Here is a 23,678-nt window from a genome sequence, read left to right on the forward strand (position 1 = left end):
TCTTGAGATAGAAGAACAAAGTTGGAGGATTCACACTTCCTGATTCCGAACCTTACTAAAAGCTACAGCAATCAAGACTGTGTGGTCCTGGCATAAGTATGACACATAGAGACCAATGAAATACAATTGAGACCTCCCCCCAAATAAACCCTTACATTATGGTTAAATGATTTTCAACAATGATAGCATGCCCATTCAATGGGAGAAAGAATAGTATTGTCAACAAATAAGACAACGGTATATTCACATGCAAACAAATGAAGTTATTTTTTTTTAAATAGGAATGTCTTTTTTTAATGTTTATTTATTTATTTTTGAGAGAGAGAGAGAGAAAGAGAGAGAGAGCACAAGTGGGAAGGGTCAGAGTGAGAAGGAGACATAGAATCTGAAGCAAGCTCCAAGCTGTCAGCACAGAGCCCCATGTGGGGCTCGAACTCACAAACTGTGAGCTCATGACCTGAGCTGAAGTTGGATGTTTGACTGAGCCACCCAGTCGCCCCCACTTTTTTATACCAAAAGTTATCTCAAAATGTATCATGGACCTAAATGTTGGAGCTAAGTCATTAAACCTCAAAGAAAATGTAGGAGTAAATCTTTGTGACCTTGTGTTAAGCAATGTTTTTTTTTAGCTTATAACACCAAATGCATAGAAACAACAGGAAAAAAAATGATACATTGGACTTCATCAAATTTTAAAACATTTATACTGCAATCAATACCATCAAAAAAGTAAAACTCCAACCCATGGAGTGAGAGAAAACATTTGCAAGTCGTGGATATAAGAGTATTGAATCTAGAATATACAAAGAACTCTTACCATTCGATGATTAAAAGGCTAATAGCCAGCCCAGTTTTAAAATGTGCAAACACTGGGGCACCTGGGTGACTCAGTTGGTTAAGCATCTGACCGGCTCAGGTCATGATCTCGCGGTTCACGAGTTCGAACCCCCCATCGAGCTCTGACAGCTCAGAGCCTAGAGCCTGTTTCAGATTCAGTTTCTCCCTCTTTCTCTGCCCCTCCCCTGCTTATACTCTGGCGCACGCTCACTCTCTTGCTTGCGCTCTCTCTCTCAAATAAATAAAACATTTAAAAATTAAAAAAAATAAAATGTGCAAAGACTTTGAATAGACCTTTCTCCAAAGAACATGTACAAATGAAAAATGTTCAACACCATTACTCAATAGAGAAATGCAAATCAAGACCAAAATATGACATCACTTCACACTCACTAAGGTGACTATAGTAAAAAAGACAAATAGCTTGGATGTGGAAAAATTAGAGCCAGTATACATTATTGGTAAAAATATAAAATGGTGCAGTCACTTTGGAAACTAGCCTGGAGGTTTCTGAAAGTGTCACCATTTGACTTTTGAATTAGTAATTTCACATAATATATATATATATATATATATATATATATATATATATATACTGCTGCAATGAATATAAAAGCCAGAGTGAAAGCAACTCAAATGTCCAGCTGATGAATGGATAAACAATGTGGTATATCCATGTAATGGAATATTACACAGAAATAACAAATGAAGCAATGATACATGCTACAATGTGGATGAATCTTAAAAACAATATGCTAAATGAAAGAAGCAAGTCACAAAAGATTGTGTTGTATAATTCCACTTATATTAAATGTCCATAAAGGGCAAATCTTTAGAGACAGAAATTGAATTAAGATCTGAGAGAAGGAAGAAATGGGGAGTGACTGCTAATGGGTACTGGATTTCTTTTTGGAGTCATGAAAATATTATAAAATTAGTTTATGGTAATAATTTGTAGTAAAATTAGTTTGTGGATATGCCAAAATAGGTGAATTTTATGGTATGTGAATCATATATCAATAAATTTGTTAAAAACCAAATTAAATTAAACCTAGTTTATAACACAAGTATTATACGTCCTTGGCAATTTAGAATAGCAGGAGAATATGGATTTGGGGGGAAATGATGCCCAGTTTGAATCCTGGCTTTGCCACTTAGTAGCCATATGAACTCAAACAGGTAATTTACCTTATCTAAGTCCCAGTTTGCATTATTTTCAAAGGAATGGTCATCATATTTACCTCAGAGCTGGGTTTTTAGAACCTAGTTCTCCAATCTCTCCTTCCTTCCACTTTCTCATGAGATTATTATAGTAATGGCCATCTGTGAAAAAGTGTGCCAGCAACAGAGTGGAATGTTTAACTTCCCAAAATCTCATTGAATCTTCATAGCAATTTTGTGAACTCTATATTTTTATTCCCATTTTACATGTGAATAAAATGAATTGTTCAAGGTTTTTCTGTTAGAAAGTGGTAAAGATGGTCATGAAAACCAGATCGTCTACCTATTATATCTTTCCACTTCAACAAGGCCTTACTAAATTGGAGAAGTGGAGAGCTGTGATGTAAAGTCAGGTAGTACTTTTAAAAAGAAAACATGACTATTCTCTTGGACAGTCATCAAATTTCAAATCTCAGACTTAGAGGGGAAAAGAAAGCTACCAGACTTACCTCGTTACTTTGTCAATTTCTCCACTGAAATAACCCTTGTGCCCCTAAAGAAGTAGGCACAAGAGACCTATGAGGAGAAATTAACTTTGAACTCTTGAATCTTATTATAAAAATTCATGTAGAGTTGTCATTATATCCCACAATGTGGTTAACAAACAATATATTTTAGGTTACTAAACATCAGGAAAAATATGATGCTTTTATAAAGATGTTTGGTGGTTTTCTAAATTTCTTCTTGTTTGAAAAGTGCAGTGATATTTATCAAAAAGCTACACTTTTAACACATCTATCCTTTTTTCCCCTTATCTATACACTTGTATTTACCTTTCCCTAAATGTGCTGGATAGCCAAGAAGGATGGTCTTTTTTATTTTAAGGATATTAGACATCTCCCCTATTTTTATGGTAAAGCAAAAGGTGCAGGCAACCTAAACTTACAATGCAGCTATCATGTGGCAGGCACAAGGGGAAGGGCTTAACATGTACTATTTAATGTAATTCTCGCAAAAGCCTCTAGATAGAAAGTATCCCCACTCTCCACATGAGACAAATGGAGTTCAGAGAGCCTTAATGACTGGGACCAGGGTTCAGTGGTGGATGCAGGATTCCAGCCCACCTCTGCCTGGCTCCAAAGCCCTGCTGAGTTGACATTCATCCTTCAAACAAGGAACACTAGTCTGTGACTTCTGCATTTCACATTGGTTCCACAGTTCTTGGAGAATTTGCTTAAAGTAGTCAGACCTTTTAAAGTATTTTCAGCTCAGACAGACAAACAGACAGACAGACAGACAGACAGACTGAGATTATAGATAGGTGCTGAACATTTATGAGCCCAACTTCTCCATAGTTGAGCTGGCATTTGTAGACCTACAGCTTCTAGTAATCCACTTTTATTTAATTAATTGTGAAACTGTTGAAGTGGTATTCTGGTTTAGGAAACTTCCATTTTATATGGCAGCATTTTTCCTTCAGACCCATAAAACTGGGTGCACTGCATAGGGATAATAAGTGAGCATGTACCCCAGGGGAAGCAGGAAGAAATATAAAACGTTCCATGCAAATTCTGAACTTGCTCGTTCCATGCAAATTCTGAACTTGCTTGTTCTCAAAGCAAACCTTTGCTACATTTGCACTTAAGATGTTATTTAGGAGAATGTTAGAAACTCTCAGTTTTTTTTTTCTTTCACTATGTGCTGTTGTAGCCATACAAAGCATTCATGTAACATATCAGTTAGTTATGCAGCATAGTAATAAAATGAACACTCATGAGCCCTGGTTAAAGAATAAGAACATTTACACCATTTTTTTTTTGTTTACTGCTGTAACTGCAGGACTTACAATGGTGCTTGGATTGTAGTAGACAATAAATATTTTTAAATGAATACATAAATACATAAACTTGTATCCTCCTTCCTTATATCATTAACCACAGTCTCTCCTTAGAAGTAACCATAATCCTATATTTGGGGTTTATTATTCACTTGAATGTTTATGATTTTTCAAATATGTATTACCAAATTATATTTTGTTTACTTTTGCCTTGTTTGGGATATGTATGTAATGGAATCATAATATATAGGCTATTGTGATTTATGTCTTTTATGTAATATTAGATTGTAAGATTTACCTATGTGTACCTGTGTTCTGTTCCTCATTATTGGTGAATTGTATTTTATTGAATGAATGTGCTGTAATTTATTTATCCTTTCTCCTTTCAGTGGATGTTTATCATTTCTGTTTTTATAAATATAGCTGCTATGACACCATTCCTGACTTGCTTGCTGGTAAAAATGTGCATGAGTTTCTGTAGGATATAAACCTGGGATTGGAACTCTTATTACATTTTCATTTACAATGTCCAATGGTCAGCCCATAAGGCAGAACTGAAATGTTCCTTTTGTCTACACTACACTAGGGTCAGTGGAAGTGCTGTCCAAAATATTTTTCCAGAAAGAGGAAGGGTAGGTAGGTAAGCAGAGACCAGCCTGGTGAGGTTAGCAGATATCTCAGGCCTTTAGTCAAAGTGGGCTGTAATTAGGAAAGTTCACATTCTAAAATTGCCTTTATTATTTCTCTTCTTCTTCTCTTCTTTTACCGTTATTTTTCTAAGTGGTGTGTTTTATTGAACTCATATCTAATGAACTAAATATTGATGACTTTCTTCAGTCTTAAACATTGATTATAAATTTTATTAATTAGATTATTTTGAACAATTTAAACTGCATTTTAAATTGTAATATGGATGAAAATTTCTGTTTCATAAAGTCTCTTTTCAAGAATACCTCTTATTTATTCAGGTTTTCATGTTGTATATCTAATATTTATTTTCCAATCACATGATAAAATTACTATAATTATAATTGTCATCTCATTTATCCAAATATACCTTTATGCCTTTCAAAAATCATTCCTGTCTTTGAGGTGCTTCCTTATCTGTAGCAATCTGCACTCTGCCTTACTATACCATCTACTATGTTGTGTTACAGTTCCTTGCTTCCTGTATTTCTTCTGTACTAGATAGTAAATTTCTTAGAGGCAAGAATAATATATTGATTATCACAATGTCCCCAGAACCTAATCCTTTGCGAGGTTTGTAAGGCTAAGTGCTAGGAGTTGAGTTGAATACATCTATCTAATCTCAACCTTCAATTTTATAACGTGATTAGTCATGGATTATGAACCAGCACTTTGGAGGCAGACTTACCTAGGATGGAATCTGGCATTCCCATTTATGACATGAGTGGTCTTGAACAAGTTTAATTTTCCTGAACATCAGTTTCCTCTACTATGATATACAGATGATACAGAGCTACTTGGCAGGGTTTGGAGGAAGATTAAATGAGATGATATATATGAAATGGCCTTGCACATGAAGTGCCTAAATACATGTCCTTCTGATTTTATTTGAATGGCTTGCATTAGTTTCAGAAGTCAAAAAAAGAGAGAAAAGGATGAAGACACTTGTAAAAACAAACAAACAAAAAAAAACTTCTGCTGCTTCTCCTTATTTTATGAATGAGGATAGGGACACATTCTTTACCCAAGGAAATGAAAATTTTAGCCAAAGGGATGATGTTCTTAGCATTTGGCCCATTTATATATGGGAAGTGAGCTATTTTCCTGTGGAACTGGCGGTCCGGCTAATCCTGGTTTGATAGGCAGACTCCTGCTGGCTTTCCAGTCAAGGTAGAAAAGCAAGATCTTTTGGGGGAGAAAAGATAGCCAGCTGCTGGGTTTACATATAAGCCGAATTTTTTTAGTGATTTCTGCAGTACTTGGGACATGAATAAAGGCTAATATTTGTGTCTTAGAGGTAAAGTGCTTGTCAAGTATAGCCTAAGCAAAAATATTCTTTGCTCTTGCCCTTGCCAGGGCTGATCCCTGGTTATTGATGGGAAGATAACATTTCATGCTTTTTTGGATTCTGATAACTATGCTGAGCTTGATAGAGCCATGTATGTAGAAAGTAAGAGAGTAGCAGAAAGATAATAGTGTAATGGAAACTATGTTGGATTTGGAGCCAGATAGTCCTGGACTTGTTGTCAAATCACTTTGGACTTTACCTCTCTGAATGTGAGTTTCTTCATTTGATGTAATAATGACCAAAAAAAAAATGTTTCTCAGAGTTGTTTTGACGTGTAGAAATCACCCAACACAACAAACAGGCTGCCATTAAGACTTATTTTCCTTCCTTCCTTAGTAAGGGAGAAGTGCTCAGAAAAAAAAAAAAATATGGCTACATTCCTGTGGATGAGAATATGGGGCATTATCATCTACCTGAGGCAGATTAACCCAGGACATCATTTTTTTTAATGCTTAGACATAGGGTATAGGAGAGAAAAATAATTTGACTTTTGATTAGTAAGAACCATATTTTATTTGTTTAAACTTGAATTAATTACTACAGGAGACTCAGAATTTCACTTCTATTAGGGTTTTAGGATTGGCTTTCTGACCCTCTCCTTCATATCCATCTGAAAGGACTCAGATACAGATCTTCTTAGAGATAAGAAGTTTAGACTAGATGACTCCTAAAGCTGCATCCTATCCTAAAGACCCTATGGGTATTTTAATGGCCAAGTGTTGAGATGGTAGCCTGAGAAATTTCCAGCATCACTGTGTGTCATTTCCCAACAAGAACCTCAGGTGTAAGGATTTTGCTACTTTATATTGCAGAATGGAGGTGAGGGGATGTCTACATGACCTAGAGAGATGACTAAGGAAAGTGAGGGAATGGCGGGGGAGAAGACCAAAGAAGGCTGGTATGATAACACTAATCATGATCCCTCACTTGTGTATTCATTTTAAAGGCTTTTTATCTTTTTATATAATTTATACTGCCACTCACAATAGAGTTCAGTAGGATGGGCAATACTATTCCTATTTACAGGTGAAAGTGAGGCTTAGAGAACTAGGGCAAAGGATACCAAACTGCTTTCTTGCTTAGTCTCTTTTGGCCATAGATCTCCCTTTGGATAAGGTAAGGCCATATAGCTGGGTTGATACTATTTAATTGATCTAAAATTGTTGCCTGACCACCATTTTAAGTTATATACCTTAACCTCAGCACTCAGGTTTCTGTCTTCATCTATCCCTCATGTAAATATAGCCCATGAGACTGGCTGACCCCAGAGAACTTCTTGAATTCCTTAGCAGGATCTAAAAAGTCTTGTCCACATGACAGGAAACCCCACAGACATCATCACTAGAAGTAGCAGAAAAATCAGCTTCACACTGACTCAATGAAGCAAGAAATAATCTTGTTTTCTAAGTAATAATAATTTACACAGGTAAATTTGCTCCTAAAGACCTCAGACTTCTATCCTTTTATTTCTGCTAGGCACTGACATGTGTTGCATTGTTTCTTCTGTGTCTTTCCAGTTTGGAGACTTCCAGGGACCATGTCCTACCCATTGACTATTACTTTCCGCCCCAGAAGACCTGCCTGATCTGCGGTGATGAAGCTTCTGGCTGTCACTATGGAGCTCTCACTTGTGGAAGCTGCAAAGTGTTCTTTAAAAGAGCCGCTGAAGGTAAGGGGTCTTGCACACTCACTTCTACCTCCCTTTCTTCTTTATCTTATATAGAGATACACCAATCTTCCAGAGCCCAGGATTTTATCATTTCAAAGTTAAGGTCACTGGTGGGACCCTCTCAAAGAACCTAAGAGCCTAAAGAAAGAAGTTTTCATACTTTCTGGTCCCCTGGCTTCAGCAGCCTTGGTAGTACAGGCAATGTATTCAGTGAAGGTGGTCCCATCTGGTGCTTACAGCTTGGAAGGGTCCTACAAATAAAAGAAAATTAATTATTTGAAAAGATTTAATTTCTTCCCTGTTTGTGTTCCACTTTGTTGCATAGTGATGGAAAAATTGTCTTTATTAGAGAAGTCAGAAGTGGAGAAACCCCAACTGAGTCCTTAACCCATTCTCTGTAGTGAATATGGGAATGTTCCTTCAAAAAGTCTCCCTGGCCTCAGCCCCAGAAACAAGCAGACCATCAGTCTGTGCACGTGCTCCCTTCTGCTGCTGCCTTTTTGAGACCTCTTTGAATTAATAGCCCCTAGATAAGTAGGGATCCAGAGTGATGAAACACTTTTGTTCTTTCCATAGACTTGCCTTCAGGATCTGTCCATTGGTCCAGCACCCCAAGCTAAGTTTCATCTTATATTTGGCTCAAGCCCTGACTTCTTAGTCTTATTTAGCTTAGAACAGTTCATGTCTGATCCGCTACCAGAGGTGCTCAGCCTACATCCTACAGCAAGAACTCCCATTTCCAGACCTCCTATATATGCTAGTGACTCCTTCCTTCCCAATCAACCTGGGCTTAAACCTCCTATTCATCCACTGCCTTCCCCATCCTGTCCTAAGAGCTTGTTTTCACAAAGGGACACTGATAAACAGCCCACAGACAGACATAGTCTGCTCTGGGGGCAGACCCAGTTGCCAAACACCAGTATCTACTCCTGCCTTCACTTTCCACAAAGGAAATACTTCCTTCCAAGACCTATCCTTCTCTTTCTTTAGCCTAGAAATATTGAGTTCCAAGTCAGAACCCAAACAGGCAGCCTTTCCTTATGTAAGGGCTATAAACCCTGAGGACACTCTTAAAAGTGGCAGGTATATAAGCCATACCTTTCACCAGAAATGTTATAGAACCCACCAGAGGACAACAGAAGCATCAGAGAGCTTTTGGCATCTAGACAAAAGGTGCAAAGCAGGTGCCTTTTACTAGTTTTTGCATTGGTAGCCATTTGGAATGATTATTGTCTTCTCATCATTTTAGCCAGGTGGCAGGAATACTTATAAAACAGAAAGTCATTATTTTGTTTTCTTCCAGTCCCCAAAGCAACAACGAGACAGCTAGAATTTAGTATTACTGAAAACATGCTGCATGTTCCTTCCATACCCCCAAGTGGCCTATTGCTACTGCTTGTACTGGGATAGTTTGATGTGCAGGGCCCCAGTACCTAGACCTAGGCAGTTTGGAAAGAAACACAGAGAGCAGTACCTGCCTTTCTTAAGAGTACTTACACAAGGATAGCTGTAAGATAAGAAAGCAAGGAATAGCCCCCAACGACTTCAGATCATCTCACCCCAACTTCCCCAGTGGATTCTGCTTCCTCCCTCTACCCCATCATCCAGTAGGCCTTGTCTGTAAAGCAGAGAATAAACCAGGGCACCTATCTAGAGACTGTGTGTCAGAAAGCCCAGACAGCACAGTAATAGCAGTCATATCAGATGGGGAAAGAGTTCAAATAAGCAACTGAACAAGCAAATGCAAGTCAAATAGATTAGATTGTATTTGATGCTGCCTCTGGTTTTACAGATCTGGGTCACAATACTGTTATTTTTGGAAAACAGGGAAAGTAATCAAACATTGTAAAAGGGAATATTTTGCTGTCATAACATATTCCACATGGAAGCTTTGTTCAGAAGTTAGAGCTGAAGGAGGAAGGAAGGCAGAATGGCAGCTGGCAGGGATTCCTGGGAGGAGCTGTGCTATGATGTGCATCTTGGACTATTTGAGAACAAGGAAGCAGAGAGGGGTAATCACTCAACTTGCAGAACACTTGGAAATCCAGCAAGGTCTTAAAATGCTCTAGACCTTAGAATAATTTAAGTTATGGAAACTTGGTAATATTTTCTTTGAGAAAATGAGCCTCCGTGGGCTCATGGGGCCAAATACTCTTGACTCTTTGGCATACAAAAAAATCACAAATGGATTTCTTACAAAGCTGTGGAGCCCCTTGGTTCCTTTGGAATATGAACCCCAGGTTCCAGTCCTGAGCCCTTTGAGGGATAGGAGAAGATGGTATAAACACACACACACACAGAAAAGAAAGCAAAAAATGGCATTTTCTTTCTTCCTCCCATCTGGAAAACTTGGTGACTTGAGTTTACTACTGTCATTATCTCTGTTTGAAGGCGGGGGGCTGTCTTATTATCCACAGGAAACATTTATTGATTCCGATTTTTCCCCACTTTTACAATGTGTCCTTATTGCCCAAATGGCCTTTATGAAAGTGATTCTGAATCTGCTTTATTAAAACTTGGAATTCCACCTGTCTTGGAGAAAGTGGAGCACAAATCTTTCTTTTCCTCATTTGTTTGTTGTTGTCAGTTAAGTCAGACTGAGTGTTCAGAGTGTTGATTACCACTCTATTCATGGTTTCAGAAATCTCTGGACTGGGCACAGGTACAAGACTTAAAAGCCTGGCATGTCAGACAGAAATCCATTTCTAGCTTTGGTAGATCATAAAGCATGAGGCTTTAATGCTCTCGTTGGTGCAAGGCTCAGCACAGAGTCAGTTGTAATCTACCCAGGTTTTCCTATTGAGGAGGAAGAGAGAGCCTCATATTTTCTCATTGTCAGTATTTCTGGGAGTTTGGGGTGAGGATTAGGCTAGTCAGGGAAGCATCTTCATATTTTGAGATTAAAAAAAAATAATGGTGGTAGTCCATGGGGCTAAAATCACTAAAAGATTTTTGGTTGTTGAAAGCTCAGTGAAAGTGTGTGTGTGTGTGTGTGTGTGTGTGTGTGTGTGTGTGTGCGCACATGTGCATATACACACACACATGCAGTTGGGGGAAGATCTGTGGACTAGAAACAGGTATAAGGAGTGGGGTGGTGTGATGAACAGCGAGGTTACAGGGGAAGGCATACTGAATGCTATCTAAAAGGCCAGGAAGTCAAAGGAAGGTGATGCCCATATACAGGAGTAGAAGCTCAGAGGAGTTTTAGTTGTCTGGCTTTGGATAATTAATTTTCCTCTTTGGACTTCAATTTTCTCTGTAAAATAAGGGACTTAAACTAGATATTTTTAATATACCCTTCCAGCGTAGATGTTTATGACGATTCTACAAATTCAAAGCATCGTCACTATCAAAACTATTATTGGATCAAACAAACATGCATTTATACCTATATGCACTTTTGGTTTTGCCTTCCTAACAGATAGTGAACCCTATCTCCCATTCTTTTAAAAATCAATTTTTAGATGATAGAGCCATCTGGGAAAGTGCACTATGGATGGGCTAGGTTAAAATTCAGGACTCTGAGATTCCTCCTTCCTCCAGCATTGTGACCATAGTTGGTTAACTTCCTTTCTTTTCCATTTTCTCATCTGGAAAATCAGGATATAAATCCCCATCTTTACCACATCATGTTTCAAAGAGGGTTAATTAGTTCATTATGTACACTGTGTGCTCAAGAATTTACTATTTTTCAGACATTTTCTAGTAAAACATTGGAGATTGTACATCCATTTGTTTTGTACACATGGAGTGCTCTTTGGTACACATCATAAAATTGAAACTGTAGTTTACATTCTGGACTCAAAGAATTACACCATCCTCGGTGATGTTTACAATATGTCCCCATTTAGTATTCCTGGCAAATTTTATATAAGTGTGGCTTTGATTCCGTCTCTCACCCCAGGTTTTTGTGAGGGAAGAAATGTAAGTGAACCCTCATTGAACTCTTTCTGTCCTTTAAATCCACTCTTTCCCACCTCAACTCATGTGGAATTGAAAGTTAACTTCTTGTTTGGAGACTTGCAGAGAGTTTTTTTGTGCTTTTCAGTGTCCTCTTGACTCCCTCGCTTTTTCAGTAACATTTCCCCAGGGCAAATTAGCTATGTTAGAAGGATCTGCTTGCAGCGTCACCAGAGCCTTGATCAGGTATCTTTGGCCAAGGAGTTGACTGATCCTGATTGCACTGATCCTGGATATCTTCTCACAAAGTTCCTCTTATCTTTTATCTGTCTCTGGTTTCTCTAAATGTCAAAGCCAGGCTTTAGATCTGAGGTCAGCTTTTTCTATAAAGGACCAGGTAGTAAATATTTTGGGCTTTGTAGGCCATATGACCTGTGACTGGACTATTCAACTCTGCATTTGTAGCCTGAAAGCAGTCCTAGACAATAGTAAGCTAATGGGTGTGGCTGTATTACAATAAAATTTTATGGGCACTGAAATTGAAATTCATTTAATTTTCACATGCCATTCAGTACTATTTTTGTTTTGATTTTTTTCAGGCATTTAAAATCTAAAAATGATCCTCAGCTCTTAAGCCACACAGAAACAAGTGGCACAGTGGATTTGGCTTGTGGACTGTAATTTTTGACTCTTGCTTTAGATGGTCACTTATGTGCTTGCAAATCTGCATACTAAATTTAACTCTTTCCAATGTTCTAGTATTTTATTAACTCTCTAGTTCATCTAATTTTAAACATTCTTCTGAGTGGCCAGAGTTTGCACATCTTGGTTTTCCAAAATGCCAGATCTGGTGGCCTCTAGGTATTGAGCATTTTTACGAAACAGGAAAAAAGTAAGTTAATCTAGGAATGCTAGAAGAGAATACATTTTTTTCTAATGATCTAGTAGATCACTCTCCTTTGCAATACCCAGAGAAATTGAAAATATTTCATATGTTTTCTAGACTTTGGCACCATAAACATGTGGATGACTATGAAATCTACATGAATGAGTTTTGCTGGATGCCACATATACCACAGATGGTAAAGAGGAAGGACTTTGGAGACTTTCTGGTACTAAGTGTTATGGAAAAACTTTCTGTCTGATAGAAAACAGGGCCAAGGTGGTCAGCTGAGTTATGGATCTGCCATATATTTCCCCATGATTCTTTGTCTTTACACATTTGCTGGCATAATTCTTGCTGTCCCCACAAGACTAGACCACAGGCCTTCAGAATAAATAATTTAGCTCTATAACCCATTGCAGTTGATACCCACTTGCATCTCTCATTAGTGCCCAATTTAGGAGGCAGGTCAAGAATTTGCCATTGCTGCTATACAGTGCCCTGTGCCTGCTTATTTATAGCATGTACATTTTATGAAAGCAATGATTAACAGGAAGTTATGTCACTTCCAAAATCTTCCTAGTCCATTGCATGCTTCCACTTTGTGTTACTATTTCCCAATCTGTTACATTTTTAAAGCCCATGTATTGAAGCTAGAACATTTTTTCAGTCCTCCACAGAATCTCTTGGTAATTGTGAAACTATGTGTAGTAGATTTTTGCATTTGGCTGCTATTGCAAAGGCAAACGTTAGAACCACTTTTTCTTCAAAGGTAGGAGTTATTTATTACTTCTATGGGCTGTAGTCCCATAGCAAGAAACACACTATCCTTCAAAATGACCAAAATCTGTGATGAGCCATTATTTCAGAAAACAGTCTCTTCAGTTATAATAGCTATGTGTGCATACTTCTGGAACCTATCGTTCAGGTGTTTTCATGCTCCTTTTCATGGCTAGGCAGCTGCTTTCAGCATTCCAAGTAGGCAGGTGTGCAGAAGAGGGTACAGAAGAGGAAACTTCCTCCTATACAAAAGAGAAAACTGAGGGGCACCTGGGTGGCTCAGTCAGCTGAGCTTCTGACTTTGGCTCAGGTCATGATCTCATGGTTCCTGAATTTGCACCCGAGATTAGGCTCTCTTCTGTCAGCACAGAGCCCACATTGGATGCTCTGTCCTCCTCTCTCTCTGCCTCTCCCCTGTTTGCACTCTCTCTCAAAAATGAATTTAAAAAAGAATAAACTGATATTTAGAGGTAAATGTCTCTTTATAAAGGGAATAAAGATTAGAATTCTCGGTCCCTTTGCTTCCAGTCTTTGTTGCTATTCCTTAGGCACCCCAGTGGAATCACCATAGCCTCCTGACAGACCAGTGCCTAGAACGGGCCTGGTAGTAATCTGCTCATTCATTCAGCCAGTAAACATTTACAGGGTGCTTACTACATGTGGGGTGTTGGGATCACATACTCAAGGTACAGAGCTTGCCTCAAGGAGCTTGGTGATCATAATCCTGGACATCTTTAAATCTCTTCAGTGAATGCAGGGCCACTATATCCACTGCCCATTTGAACTTCAAAACCATCTGAGACAGAAGGCAAAGTTATCCTTCTCATTTTCCACATAAGCAAACTGAGGCTTTGACAGTTAATCAACATGTAGTAAATGGAATAGCTGGAATTTGAACCCAGGTGTTCTGAGTTCAAAGGTAACAGTCACTCTGCTATAGTATAGCTTCCCCTCAAATATATAAACATACTAACCCCAAGTAGAAAGAAAGGGTTGTTATGTCTAGGAAAATAAGAAAGCCAACAGTGAAGAGATGACAGAAGTTAAGAAAGGCATAAGTACTGTGGGGAGAAACCAAGGAGACACTGAGTAACACTAATTTGAGGGAGCTTGTCTTCCTAAGAAAGCCCCAAATATTTAAAAGAGTTGGTGGTGAAAAGAGCAGTTTCTTCATTAGGTAGAGCTGGGGACATGTGAGCCATAGTCCTTCCACCACCTCCTACTCTTCATAGGGAAAATTCTGATTCTGATAAAACCAGCATTAATAGCTCTTCATTCACTCTCATCACACATACACAGTACAGAAAGCATAATTTAACACCTTTTATCAAGAGAATTTTGCTCATTACCAAGCTAACGGAAAAGCTCAGAGACAAAGCATATACGTACAAATGGTAGATCCCTGGTTCCTTGACCCTTGGCTTTGAGCCTTCTCAAAGTGTACCACAGAATGTTTTCCATGGGGCCAGGAGCAAGAGAAATTTATTTTCCTCCTCTTTGATGTCAAAAGCAGAAAATACTGTATTTTAGGACAGAGGTTAAAAGCCACAAAGTCTTATCCTCTATCAGTGTTTTAAAATTTTGATCTTCCTTTTTCTCCTGGGATGCATCATAACATGGATGGACCTTGATTTCATTGTGGTATCTGCTTGTGTGCCCTGGAGAATGGGCCTCTCACAGTTCTATAAGTTAGATATAAATACATTCCTACAGCTCCATGGTACAAGCTCTTTCACTTTCTGGACAGCTAACTCAGCCATGAGCTGTTTAATAAAAAGACTTAAAAGATTTGCAGTGCTTGGAATCACAGGTTCTGAAAATGCTAATCTGTTGAACCTTGAAGAAAAGAAACTTAGAAACCTAAAAATCTGGCCAAGATATTTTATGGATAAGGAAACTGAGGCTCAGAGAGAGGAAATGACTCTTCCAGGTTCACAGAACCTATAACTGGCAGATATTAGGGCTTCCTAGAGATTTCTTGTTTCTTGCCTGAGGGGATCCTCCAGCCTCAAAGCCAATTAGCTGAGCCACAGAGATTGTTACCTTGAAACACTCAAGAATTATGTGAGGCAGAATAATAAACATTTAGAACAGCCCTTGGCTTGCAGAAAGTACTTGGCTTTTGTGAGTCCCTTCTACTTCTGTAACTTTATGTTTTTCCCTTTAGCAGGGGAATGATTAATGTTAGTCTATGATAGAAGGGCTCTATGAGACATTTTATGGTATGAAAACTCTTGCAAGGTTTTGTGTGTATAAATGTGTATGGATTTTTTAGGGAGTGTTTCATAACTTTCATGTGATTTTGAGAGGTCATATAACACAGAAAAGACTATGGACCACTAGTCTAGTCTAGTGTTTGATAAGGAATTTATGGACCCTCAGAGGAGTATCCTAACTACAGAGATACCCAAAATGGCTGACGACTGACACTTTCCCCACATGGTGTCCATTTATTCATAGGTACTTACTTAATGTGTACGCCAGACCTCTACCAGGGACTTGGATAAGAGATAGTAAAAAAAGTTATTTATTGGGCACTCAGTATACCCAATATTGCTTTACAGACATTTTCTCATTCAATCCTCACAACAACCCTATGATATAGGTATTATTATTGCCCCCACTTTGCAAGAGGAACCAAGGCACAGAAGAGTTAAAGTGACTTGCCCAAAGTCATGCAACTAGTTAGTGGCTGTGGAGTGAATATGACAGCGTTCTCAACATAACAGAGTGAGGTAAGTGCTGTACTAGAAGTAAGTACTCAATCCTCTGTGCATACGGAATAAGAGAATGAGTTATTTTTACCTGGAAAGTTTGAGAAAGCTTCACAGAAAAGTTAAGGGTTGATTTAGGTCTTGAGAGATGCATAATAATTTGCTAGATGCAAAAAAGGTAGGAAGGGAACTTCAGGAAGAGGGAAAAGAGAAACGAAAGGCAAGGCTGCATGAAAGCTAGGGGCTTGTTTGAGGAATATTATGGAGTGCAGAGGGGGGTGAGTTCCCCTTATCACATGCAGCAGGTCCCTTGACCAGCCTTCAGTCAGCCTTTTGTGCCTGCCCCACCCCATGCCGAACTGTGCATTCCTGTCCTACTCTAATCTCTTGGCTTTTTGGAAGCAGGCTGTTGTCTAGGTGGTGAAACAAGAGCACCAAAAGGGTTCTGGTTCTGTCATTGTCTCACCATGTGGCCTTAGGCATGTCTCATTCTGTCTTTGCCCCTAGAAATTTCCATCTGAATAATAAAGTGGTTGGACTATATGGTTTTGAAGAATTCAGCAGTAAATCTGTAACAGTCTAAATATCAATAAATCTCTGAAATTTTATGGATACTCCAGATGTATCTATTTGCCAGTGGTTCACTTTATATGCATCAGCCATGGGAAATAGGCAGACCCAAGTTCAGTCCCAAGTCTTCTCTGTGCTTCTGTGAGGAGAGTAATAGCTCAAATGGCTATTGTAAGAACTAAATGATGTGTAACACAGCTCCTGGTGCCCAGTAAGTTTTGGTTCCTTGGTTCCTTCTGGAGTGAAGCCTTAATCATTGGCACACATATACTTATGGTGTCCCCAGGGTCAGCAGAAAGGGAAGATGGGAAATGGTATTTGTGTTAGTCCCTGATTAATGTAAGGTTCTCAGACACACACACACACACACACACACACACACACACACACACACATCTTTTCAGTGTTAATTAAGGGTCAGTAGTATTTGTATAAGAATATATCAAAAGTCAGCCTCTTCCTTTTCCTTCTTTGCCTCTCTGGGCACTGTGTGTAACACTCCCCAGACAGCATAACAAACACATGTTTTATTGCTTTTCCTGGATTCCAGGCTTTGGACTTGAAGGTGTTAGAGCTATCTGTGTGTCTTCATCCTCAAGACTTGTCTGACCTCCCTGGTAAATTCAGGTCCATAGCCACAGGCCAGGGGGGGAAAAGGTCATAAATCTGAGCCAGCACCTGTGTAAATACATTTTAAGGCTTCTTTTCCTGAATACAGATGGATGTTTTTTGAAACCAAACCAGGTTATCTTTTATATAGAGTTTTGCTTTGTATATCATTGGTGTTTTGGACTTCTTGTAGGAGTGTGGTTTGGTTGTAGTGTTACTGTTTGTTCATTTGTTTTGGGGGGTAAGAGGCATTTCTTTCAAAAACAGGATAATGTCTTGGTATGAGCTATGACTCCACTGTGTTTAAAATAGAACACTAGTGATATACTGGAATTCATTCTGCTTCCCATAGATTGGCTGTACATCCCTCTACCCCCATTCACTCTCCAATGTAGATCCTTTTAAAAATGAGCCAGCCAAATCTAATGTGTAGCATACTGCTTATCTCTGACTCCTACCTGAATCACCTTCATATATTGTCCAAAATTCTATGTGTGGGGGAGATGGTTAATACCCTGCCGAGGGCCCCTAGGACCCATTAGTAGGTGGGTATCCAGTTATTTAGGTCCCTTAGTTCTGCTAGGCTTCTGAATACAGACGGGGTTGGTCCTTTATCTGCATTTGACAGGGCTCCTGCTTCCCACTGTCCTACAAGGGCCTCTTCGTCCACACTATCTGTGTAGCCTCCATGACTCCCCAGAAACTCCTCTGTAGCCCATGTTACTTAGAAAACATTCTTCTTTGTTGTTTTTGCAACTTGATGAGGACTAGCCAGCAAATTTAGGTTCATATTATGGTTACATTGGAGCAGAAATAGATGTAGAAAACAAAAAATATATGGAATGATTTCTCATCTACCTAAGAGCTCTACAAAGATACTAGAATGCTCTCTACCTAGAATCCCTATTGATATAGGGGTAAAATACTTGATTTACATACATTTGTTAACTGTGTACCCATGGGAAAATGACATCTCCTCCCTGAAATTTAATTTTCTCACCTATAAAATGGAGATAATGATGACCACTCCCAGAGAAGTTATAAGAATTACATGACATAAGGCAACTGGAAGTTTCCTTGCATAGTGCCAGACTTTCAAAAATAAAGTGATCTAGACAATGTGGACAATGCCTCCTGTTGCATGAATGAGAAATCAGCCCTATATCAAATTATAGAATATTTCCAGGGGTCCCATGATTTCACTGTTAGAAATGCTAGTGTGAATTAAATAATTCACCTGTTGCTATTTACATATATAATTTGATAGTAATTATTTTCATACAGATGGCGTATTTCACACGATTCAAAATATGACAGTTTTGTAGATGTGTAAACTCCTCAGTACCAAAAACCCAAAAGGAATTAGCTAGAGCAATGGTAAGCAGCACAGAGCTCCCTGGACCCTGTCTCCTAGTTACAGGGAACTAGATTTTAGCATTTGTATTCTCATAGTCTAGTGGCAAGGAAGAAGGTATGGAGGTGAATAGCTTTTATTCATTCATTTTTTTCAACAAGTATTATTTCAGGCCCTGTGTAGACCCAGAGATGAGTGTGAGTTGACCCTGTTGTCAGGGAGCTTCTAGCCTGGTGGACATGCCCTCCGAAGTCAGCTATGGTTTTAATACTGCACAGAATATCTAAGTACAGCAGAAGCAGTGTGATGGACAGGTGAGAAAAAAGTCTACAGGGATAGCACCCCTGCTCTGTGCCCAAAGACAACCCTGATCAAGGCCAGCACAGTTTGAGGGGCCTACCCCCATAAGCAGTTCTGGAAGCCTTATCAACAACAGAAAACAATAATAATGATGATAATCATAGCAGTTCATATTTACTGAACATTTTCTCTGTGTTAAGCACTACACCACTAAGTGCTTACGTAATCTTTACAATACCCCTATGAGGTAGTAGATACTTGCAAATAAAGAAACTGAGGCACAGAGGACTAAGAAAGCAGTAAGGTAACTAATTCATCTCAGTTCAACATACATTCAGTTTCTATTATATGTCAGGCCTTGTGCTAAGAGCTGGGGAGAGAGTGATGAGTAAAACATCTGAGTCCAGCAGAAGCAGCAAATCAGCACACAGTGAGGCAAGCATATTCCAGGCATTCTGCTTGATACTGGAAACTCAGTGATGAATGAGACACAGTCCTTTTCAAAGATCTCGAAGTTTAGCGGGGGATAACAATGCAGAAACAAACATTAAATACTGCTCTAATAAGTGTCCTAAAAGAGGTAAGTAAAACATGGAACAGATTATGCAACTGATTGGTTTAAATCAAAGGCCAGAAGAAACAATGTTATTAAGAATTATGGAAAAACTAATTGATTTAAATCAAAGCCCCCCCAAAAAATGTTAATGTAATTTTATTTTAGCTTGGTCATTTGTGTTCAGTTTTTCATTCTATTCCTAAAATGGATGATCAGTATTTGTTTTGCACCCAAAGATATTAAAACACTGAAGGAGGCTGTGCTTGCAATATAGTTAAACTATTCTGTTATCCTATTGCATGCCCACACTTTCTTCTTCCTCACCTTTACTCAGGCTACTCCCTCTGCTACAAGTGCTTTTTCTCCACATCTCAGTATCCTTCAAGGTCTCATTTAAATGCCTCCTCCATGAGGCTTCCACTCCATCAAAAGACATCCCACCCTTCTGTGTTCCCACAGCACTTCATGACTCCCTCTCTTGTGGTTCTTTCCATTTCTTGCTTTACCTCAGCAATGTACTTACCCATATTTTTCCCTCTGCTGAACTGATTTCCTTAGTGGAAGGTTCACTTTGATGAAACCATGATTTTATTGTAGATGCATTGGAAACCTCTTTTGGATTAAATTGTGCCTCATGGATGTCACCCTACAATGTTAAACATGTGAAATTACATCATCTTCTGGAGATTTATATTTTCTACTAATGGCTTTTTAAATGCCCACCACCTTCACACAACAACTGACCAAAATATTTGTCATTATTTTAGGTCTTGCCTTCATGCTTGCATAATTGGTAGTTTTTTTTTTCTTATGCATCTATTGTTAGATATTTAGATTGCTTACATGTACTTAGGTTGTATTCATGCACATTATTTTTTTTCTTTTTAAAATTTCCTTAGGATCCATTTCTACCAGTGGTGTGGTAGACACATTTATCTGAGTCAAAAGCAGGCATTGGGGGTGGGAGCATATAATGGGAAGGTATTTAGGAACGGTAGACACATTGAAGGAATTGGAAGGAGGTAGGTGGCTATATATACATCCAAAATCATGTGTTATGTATTAGGAATTTATTAAAGTCCCCTCTGTTTGAAAGTATCTTGCCATGTATGATCTGTCACAGTGTCTGATACCCCCCACCATATGTGGAATTGTTTTGGAAGACTTGACTTTCTGGGACACATTCAACCATTCTCAGAAAATACTATTGGGAATTAGGTTGTCAGTATATCCATTGGCAGGACTCTGAAGGCACAAAACGCCAGTCTCATAAATTTTGAAAGGCATAGGGGATTCAGAACAGGTTCTGTTATGTTACCTGAAATAAGAAGGCTTAAACATCAAAGTGGCAAGCTCTGAGAAGCCAAGAGTCAAATGAAAGAATTGAGCATTTGGCAGGATGAAAGGGCAGAAGGGGAAGAGGGAAGCAGAGGAAGAGTTGTAGAGAGAGATAAACATGTTTCACTTAACAGGACTTGGAATTGTGTTAGGTTTGTGCGTAAAACAGTAGCAATGAGATCACTTTATATGAGGGATAAATGAATGAGTTCTGAGAAAACCCAACAGCTGACTTCATATAAAATTGTAGGGGTGGGGCGCCTGGGTGGCTCAGTCGGTTTAGCGGCCGACTTCGGCTCAGGTCATGATCTCGCGGTCCGTGAGTTCGAGCCCCGCGTCGGGCTCTGTGCTGACGGCTCAGAGCCTGGAGCCTGCTTCCGATTCTGTGTCTCCCTCTCTCTGACCTTCCCCCGTTCATACTCTGTCCTCTCTCTGTCTCAAAAATAAATAAACGTTAAAAAATTTTTTTTTTAAATTGTAGGGGTGATGGCATGAGGGGACATCCAAGTCAAAATTAGTGTCAATGAACATTAGAAAACCATGAGGACTTTGGACATGAGAAAACCAGCAGGGCAGAACTCAGGACAGCATGGCATACTGAGCACATAGAAGTAAATTCACACCAACCATCACACAGGATTACAACTACTAATGTGTGATAGAGGCCAGCTTGGTACATTTGAGGAATTAGAGTGAGGCAGGTGGCTGTATTAACTTATTGGTTGACTTCACTGGCATGCTTTGGGGGTTGCGGCTTCCAGATACTCCAGTTTTCTTGTTTAGGTGGAGACTGCAAAATCTAATGAAGAGCTGTAAATTCCACATGGAAAAAGGCTCCCCAAGTTACAGTAGAACATGGAACCCTCTGTATTTTGAGGATAGAGGGGCTCTGTAAGAATTAAAACTGCATTTTCTAGTTCTATCCCCCAGGCTTTTTTTTTTTTCATTTTTTCGTCCACATTGAGACTCATTTTCTCTTACTGAGTGCTACCTAGTGCTACCACCCACTGTCCTTGCCCTCTTCACCCGGAGTGTAAGTTTAGATCACATTCTTTGGGTTCCCAAAAAAAATAAAAGAGATGAGTTATTATTCATCAAAATGGATATTAGTAAATACTGAAGAAGAACAAACTGGATGTACACTATACAAAATAAAGAATCTGTTCCTTGGAACCAGAGATCAAACAATAAAGAGCTTTCTTTGGGCATTAGATCTTCCCATAAGGTGATTCTCCTTTAGCCATGTCAACTTGGCCAAATCTTTACTTATAACCATTCTTCATGTTTATTAACCCACTCACTATGCTCCCAAGGGGTCCTAGGGTAATGCCAAAAACTTAACACACATATCCAATAAGAGGAAAGTCACTTTCTACAGCAAGCCCTTATGTGATGCTGTGAGCATTTGATACCTATGATGCTAGGAACACTAGTAACTAATCTGATCCCTTTTTGGAGCAGAATGTGATTGATGTATTGCCTCAAAGAGACTCTAACTATTCTAAGAAATATAATCCAGAGTTTGGTGACTCACATCAGGGAATATGTACAGACCATAGGTCCTGCAGATAAGCCTTCCTCTGATTAGCTTCAGAGATTTTAAAGCAGCTAGGATGTGGTTGAGTAGGCCTTAGGAAATTCATTTGATTTCTCTAAGCCTTAATTTCTTCATCTATAAATTGTAGATAATACAGTGGCTGAAAAACCAAAGGAACTACTGCTTATAATATCACTGTATAAATTTCAAAGCATCAAATGAGTATTAGTTTCTATTTTCTAGGGGATCGCATTACCATTGTTCTGGAAAATCATGGCTGTTGTTAAATAAATACTTGCCTCTGACCACCCTGGAACCTTTTGTAAAGAGTTGCCTATATGGGAAACAGCCTTACTTGAAAATCACTTCATGGCTTGCATCTCCCCTTCCTTCCTCCCTTCCTCCCTTCCTTCCTTCCTTCCTTCCTTCCTTATTCTTTCTTCTTCTTATTCGTCTTCACTTGCATGTTTTCTATGTACAAGATCATCAAGCATATCTCCACCAATGTGCAGTTACATCACAATGATTACCTCTGATTCAGGGTTTCTCAAAGTGAAATTACCACCCTCCAATAGTTTATTACAAAGATAACTTACAAATTGACAATATGTCCAACCACTTTTGCATGATACAGGGATAAGCAGATATATAATTTTATTTATGGATATACTGTCTCTCAGCAAGTGAGCAGTAGCCAGAAAATGCCCAAGAAAGGCCATGAAGAGTGCCTTCCCATTAGAGCTCAGCTTTCAGCCTCAGTTGCAAGGTTGCTAAAATCCTGTGCAGATACGTTGCAGGGTTTATAGAAAAAACAAAACTTGCTCTAAGACAAATCTCTTGATTCTTTGCCTAGTGTTTTTAATTAACAGCAGACATAGATTTTATCTGGCATTTGGCAACAGGGAAGTTTCCTAAGCTGTATGCACATTGTAGAAGTGATATTATGGGAATGAATTTATTTGTTGTAATTTATAAATACATGGGCTTTTTCAATTCCATCACCCTCAAAATTTTATGTTTTCCCCAATAGAGCAGTTTCTCTGCCTTTAATATATTTGCTTTGTGCTGAGCATTCTTGCCTAACAAATGAACCTTGTGAAACTGATTCCAAGGTCCTTTTCTTTTCTTTTTTCTCCTTATGCCCAAACTGCCAGGGTCAGTAGTGGCTGTGGTGGGCTGGCAATGAGGTGGCAGTAAGGTAAGCTTTGTCCTCTGACCTCCCGTGACCTATTCTATCCATTATTTTGGGGCTCTAAGCCAGTATTCCACAGAGCAGCCTCACCAAACTCATTGAGACTGAAGGGGAACCAAGATTTTAAACAGCCATTATGGAGGGAAGGAATGAGACTTAAAGTTTGTAAAATGATGGTGCTGTCTTTGTTGATTCTTTTCATTCCTGAAAGATATTACTCTTCATTAGGAAACTATCAAAACCTTATGATTGTCTAGGACCTGGGCTGGTTCCTTAAGAAGCACATTACAGGGAGCTCTCTTGGCCAACAAAAAAATTTAAAAATTAATCATTTATTCATTTATGCATTCAACTAATGTATATTAAGATTTTTTTTCCATTCATTCCAGTCTGGAATGACAAAAAA

At 38.8% G+C, this 23,678-nt stretch overlaps 1 protein-coding gene across 1 annotated transcript in view; it reads left to right on the plus strand.

Moving 5' to 3' along the window:
• The window catches only part of AR (androgen receptor), a 180,153-nt gene that overhangs the window by 96,633 nt on the left and 59,842 nt on the right, over positions 1-23,678 (plus strand). Inside the window, exon 2 of the mRNA XM_042974553.1 lies at positions 7,388-7,539. Coding sequence (XP_042830487.1) covers positions 7,388-7,539 — 152 coding nt within the window. The remainder of the gene's footprint in view (positions 1-7,387; positions 7,540-23,678) is intronic.

Source organism: Panthera tigris, chromosome X (assembly GCF_018350195.1).
Source record: "Panthera tigris isolate Pti1 chromosome X, P.tigris_Pti1_mat1.1, whole genome shotgun sequence".
Classification (NCBI taxonomy): domain Eukaryota; kingdom Metazoa; phylum Chordata; class Mammalia; order Carnivora; family Felidae; genus Panthera; species Panthera tigris.